At 43.3% G+C, this 6,000-nt stretch overlaps 1 protein-coding gene across 1 annotated transcript in view; it reads right to left on the minus strand.

The window, feature by feature from the left end:
- TBCA (tubulin folding cofactor A) overlaps positions 1-4,505 on the minus strand; it is a 91,111-nt gene extending 86,606 nt beyond the window's left edge. The window contains exon 1 of the mRNA XM_001107593.5: positions 4,360-4,505. Within this exon, the coding sequence (XP_001107593.3) occupies positions 4,360-4,412 (53 nt within the window). The 5' untranslated portion in view covers positions 4,413-4,505. The remainder of the gene's footprint in view (positions 1-4,359) is intronic.
- Positions 4,506-6,000: the final 1,495 nt, after the last annotated feature.

Below are 6,000 nucleotides of genomic sequence, written 5' to 3' on the forward strand. Positions count from 1 at the left end.
TCAGACCAACTATCAGGAACTTCTGAGTCACCTGAAGTGTTCCAGCAGATCTAATTAGAAACTAAATTAATCCACCCTTTCTAGTATAGCCTACCCAAACTGAACTCTAGGACAAATACCTAGAATATAATTTCTAGTTGCTCTCAATTTCTAGAGAGAAAATTGAAGGATCTGGGGCATGAATAATGACTTTAAATCTCTTCTTCCAAATAAAGGTTGTGACTTCCGAAGATAAATGGTGCTATGGAAAATGAACATCTAACCAGAAACAGAGTGTCAAGAACAGATTTAAAAGAGTGTTGAGAATAGGTTTCTAAACCATTGATTAAAAAAAAAAAAATGAACTGAATCCCTTTTACAAAACCAAGAACATGTCTGAATCATGAATTAAGATATCTTTGAAACTAATTTTGGAGAGAGGAGGAAAAAAGCATTATCTTTTAGATCCTTTTTATCATGAAAAATGTTAAACTTACGTACAGAAGAATATTGAAGCCCCATGATCATTCACTGCAACAATTATCAATATGTTGCCATTGCTGCTTCATCTATTTTTTTCTCTGCTGACATAAAATATAGATTTTTTAAAATAGGATGCAGGGTTTAAAACCTAGACGACGGGTCAATAGGTGCATCAAATCACCATGGCACATGTATACCTATGCAACAAAACTGCATGTTCAGCACATGTATCCCAGAACTCAAATAAAAATAAGTAATAATAAAATAAAATAAAAATAGGATACTAAGGCAGAAGATGGAAAGAGTCATAGTAAAATAATTTTCAGGAGAAAAATAAAAAAAGACTGTAGGGGACAATATTTATGGAGTTAGACGGTGATATACCAAGGCAAAATGGGAGTAAAAAGCAGCTAAAACAGAAGTTTTAGGGGTTTTTCTTTAATTGCATTTTAATACATAAGTGGGAAACTATAACCCCAAATGTCAACACAGAAGTCATTTTAAAATGTATGGGAGACATTTTCATTAATTTATAAGCAATTTGAGATAATAGTAAACTATGACCATGTTTCATAAAATGATAAATTTATTTCTAAGCAGTTTACATAAGCATTGAGAACTTCTGAAAGTCAAAAACTTAGTTTATAATAATCTCAATGAGTATTTTCTCTAGAATATGTACTGTAAGCATATAACTACTTGAACTAAGTAATTTTATAAAACTAGTAGAGATCACTGGAATGAGAAATGTCAAGGTCATGTAAGTAAATGAATGGGAAACTACCATTAGAAGTCATTTTTCATGACTTTCATTCTACAGCACTCTGCAACACACCCTGATAGTTCCGCCAAATATACTGACTAAAATGACATAACCCAAGTAAGTCTGGTAAAAGTGAACAAAAGAACTCTGAGCTGAGGGATAGGGTGGATTATTTATATTTCCAAATATACATCTCAATTCCCTTCCTACTACAAATTTTAAAAATACTCTTTACGGGAGCACTGTAGCTTAAAGAAGAAAGTTGTAGATTTGAAACCTTGGTCCTTTTCCTTGTATTACCACTAACTAGTAGTGTGACTTTAGACAAAATTTTTTTTTCTTTAACTTCATGAAACCTCAGTTTCTCATATGTAAAATAGGAATCCAAACAGTATTATTAACATTTACTAGCCACTTGCTATTTGCCACACACTGTATTAAACAGTACAGCAGGCAGTTCTTGCAAACAACTGCATGAGTTGGGTCCTTGCGCTATTTTACAAATAAGGTAGAAGAGGCACAGCACAATGTAATATATTCCACAACATACAATAAAGGGAAGAATTAAGATCTGAACCCAAGCAGTCTCACTTCAGAAATGGCTGTGCATTTAACTCCTACTCACACGGTCTCCTTATTGCCTTGGCAATAAAGCTTCCAGGGAAGTACAGTGGGATGCTGTGCTAAAACTCAGAAGCATTATCTTAAAAAATGAATTCATTCTCTCTTTTGCCTTGTCCTTCCTCTGGTGGAAATACCAATAAAAAAGGAAAGGTGGGCAGACAGGAAGAAGCCAGTTGGTTTCTTTAGTAGACATTACTACAACAGAATAACTTGCTTCTTCAGAAGTCTGTTTATCTTTTCTCTTGGAATACTTCATCAAAAAGTTTGCTCCTCTTGGGTCTGAACAATAAAGTTCTAATGAACATTGAAGTGTCTACCAGCACTCAGGAGTGTAAACTAAAAATAAAATTCTAAGCTCCCCAACCGTCTGAATGGACCCCTCCTCTCAACCAAGGGCGTTCTAAAGTTATCCTGAAAAACTAATTCAGGCCATGATGCGAAGAGGGGGTCAGACTTGTCTCATTATACCTTCCTCCCTTTGGAACTCAGGAACAATTGAGCAGCATTAACATTAAAACAGATCTTAAGGCTTTTTGTAGCAATAAGACACCAAATTCCAGCCTTACTCTAATATGGCATCACAGGACAGCTAGCAGGATCTGAAAGAAATAAAAGCATTTTACTCTAAAATAGATATCTTTTACATATTTTGAGTTGGCCCTGCAAAGATCTCTCTTACAGGGAAAATCTGCATTCTGTAGAGAATCCTCTTCCTTGTCCAGGTCTTTTTCCTGATCCAGGAGAAAATTAACTAGGAGTCTGGGACCTTTTTAAGTCTGATAAGAAACATCAGAAATCTAGTCTCTTTGAAGCCTGCTACCTGGAGGCTTCATCTGCCTAATAAGAACCTTAATCTCCACAACCCCTTTATTTTAACCCAGACACATTCCCTTGTATTGATTCCAGGTCTTAAGACAATCTCTTTCAACCAATTGCCAATTGGAAAACCTCCTATAACTTGGAACTGCCCCCAGCCCCCTTTGGGTTGTCCTGCCTTTCCAGATCAAACCAAAGTACATGGTACATGTATTGATTGATGTCTTCCGTCTCCCTAAAATGTATAAAACCAAGCTGTAGCCTGACCACCTTGGGCACATGTCATCAGGACCTCCTGAGGCTGTCACAGGCATATCCTTAACCCCGGCAAAACAAACTTCTAAATTGATTGAGACCTGTCTCAGGTAAACTTTTTTGGTTTACAGGAATTTGAGCAAATTACAGGACTGCACTACCCATAAGTTTGTGAAAGGAAAAATAAATCTCAGGACCCCAAAAATCACTAAGCCAAAAAGAAAAGTCAAGCTAGGAATTGCATCAAGCAAACCTGTCTCTCATTTTATTTCTGAATAAGAGTCACAAAGATTTAAAAAAAAAGAAAGCTAAATACCTCCCTGACGATTTGCCCACAAGGAAATTCCTGTGGGCCTCATGATCTTCATTCTAAAACAGTTCTGTTGTATTTCACCCTGGCATTGGAAATTGATAGCTTATCTTCACAGATATGGGGCAAAGGACAGAACTCAAAGTCAGCCCCTACCCACCTGAGACAACTGGGTATCTGCTTCCTCTGCCCTACTGTATATGTAAAATCGCAGATTCATTTAGCAGACTAAGGCATAAGTGACTATTCTTCCACCCCTCTCACATGTAAACCGTGTATTAAGTGAAAAGCAGATCAAAGATTCAAAAGAATGCGACCATCTGTTTCTTATCTATGACCTGGATGCCCCCCACCCTTCCAGTTGTCCCGACTTTCTGGAGGGAACCAAGGTACACCTTACACTTTGATTAATATCTGAGGTCTCCCTAAAATGTATTAAACCAAGCTGTGCCCCAACCGCCTTGGGCACATGTCATCAGGACCTCCTGAGGCTGTGTCATGGGCACGTCCTTGGCAAAATAAACTTTCTAAATTAATACCTGTCTCAGATACTCCTGGTTCACAGGTTATTTCAAGAACATCTCACAGCCTCTTCGGGGAGTCTGACTGGAGAAAGTGAGGCCACATTAAGTTTGCTGAGTGTGCTAGAAGTTCAGGCCCAGTTCTCAAAGCCTGCCAGTCACGCCAGCCATGTTAGGCCACACGGCTCCACTACGGTCTCTTTTTTGACGAAGCAAGGATCCTTGGCGTCCCCCTAAACTTCAGAGCCTGCTTTCAAGTCCACTTGAGAGCACATCTGGTATCCGCCTCCCCGGGTCAAGTTCAGCAAGGAGACGCCGGCGCACGCACACAGGAGGCAAGGCATCAGGGCCCGGCTCGCCCTCCCGCCTCCCCAGGCCGCGGCCCACCCCCTCCCCACAGCGGGCGCCGAGAGACCGGCCCGTCGCCGACTCTCGTCGCAAATCCGAGCGGCTAGTGAGTGGAGAGGACGGGAAGCGGCGTGCGAGGCCGGCGGGCTCGGGCGCGGCCTGGAGTTCGGAGCCCGCCTCGGGCCTGCGCTCCGCTCAGCCTCGCAGGCCGCCACGAGGCGACGAAGAGGAGGTGCAGGGCGCCGCTAACGGCTCCTTACCGCTTCACCACGCCGGTCTTGATCTTGATCTGTCTCACGCGAGGTTCGGCCATGGTCCCTAGAGCGCCGCGGGAAGGAGGGGCGAAGAACCGGGGTAACCGTGGAGGGCGACGCGCAGAGGCGGTGGCTATATGGGCATGGCAGGCGACCCGGCGCATGCGCAGGCTGCGCGGCCCGGCGTCCCCGCCACGCCCCGCGGGGCGGGTTTTTTCCTGGAGGGCGGTACCCCGCACCCGCAGTCCGCTGCCCGCGCCCTCTTGCCCCTGGTGGAACGTTCCCTCCTGTAGCTCGTACTGCCCTCCTTTTTAGTTCAGGCGTAAGTTACGCTATCCCGGTCTCCACAGCCTGGGCCTTTGGGGAAACTAACGTCTCTCTGGGACGTTGCTTTGCGGGATTATCTGTTTAACGGACGGAGTGACCTAAAAAATGTATTAAGGGTATTTTCGATGCCATTATCTGGTGTCAAATGGGGCGAAGTGATGCATGTGTAATGAAATAAACTTCCATCATGCATGCAGTCAAGAAAATCCTTGCCCTTTTCCTCAAATCCCTGCAAGAAGGTTTGTAGATAATGTGGCTTTCAAAGGAAATAACTAATAAAACTTCCTCAAATAATCACCTCTAGTGTATCCTAAATATTTAACTTACAAGAATGTGTGTGGCACACAAAAGCTTGGGCTTCCTGATCAGACCAACCGGCTTACATTCGGGGTTCCACCCTTTAATAAATAGCTAGACAACACTGATACCTATGCTGTTTAGCCTCGCAGCTGATCAGTCTACAAAATGGAAATAATAATGCCCATTTTACAGATTAGGTGTAAGGGTTAAAACACCTAGCTCAGGCCGGGCGCGGTGGCTCAAGCCTGTAATCCCAGCACTTTGGGAGGCCGAGGCGGGCGGATCACAAGGTCAGGAGATCGAGACCACAGTGAAACCCCGTCTCTACTAAAAATACAAAAAATTAGCCGGGCGCGGTGGCGGGCGCCTGTAGTCCCAGCTACTCGGGAGGCTGAGGCAGGAGAATGGCGGGAACCCGGGAGGCGGAGCTTGCAGTGAGCCGAGATCGTGCCACTGCACTCCAGCCTGGGCAACAGCGTGAGATTCCGTCTCAAAAAAAAAAAAAAAAAAAAACACCTAGCTCATTGTCTGGCGCATAGTAGATGCTGAACGACATTTGACTATTTTAAATGTTCAAAAATATATTTGTTGCATAAAATGAGGCACATCACCAGTGAGCTCTAGCAGTCCCTTCCTGAGAGTCTCCTGAGGAATACAGGACAAAATCGCCCTTTTTTACAATTGCTTTTCTTTTCTTTATCTTTTTCTTTTCGTTTTTTTTTTTTTTTTTTTTTTTTTTTTTTTTTGAGACAGATTCTCACTCTGTCGTGCAGTGGCTTGATCTCGGCTCACTGCAACCTCCGCCTCCCGGGTTCAAGCGATTCTCCTGCCTCAGCCCCCAGAGTAGCTGGAATTACAGGTGGGTTCCACTATGCCTAGATAATTTTTTTTTTTCTTTTGCATTTTCAGTAGAGACAGGGTTTCACCATGTTGGCCAGACTGGCTAGAACTCCTGACCTCAAGTGAGGCCCACCTCACCCTCCCAAAGTGCTGGGATTACAGTCGCGAGCCACCGAGCCC

The sequence above is a fragment of the Macaca mulatta genome, chromosome 6 (genome assembly GCF_049350105.2).
Source record: "Macaca mulatta isolate MMU2019108-1 chromosome 6, T2T-MMU8v2.0, whole genome shotgun sequence".
NCBI classification, from domain to species: Eukaryota; Metazoa; Chordata; class Mammalia; order Primates; family Cercopithecidae; genus Macaca; species Macaca mulatta.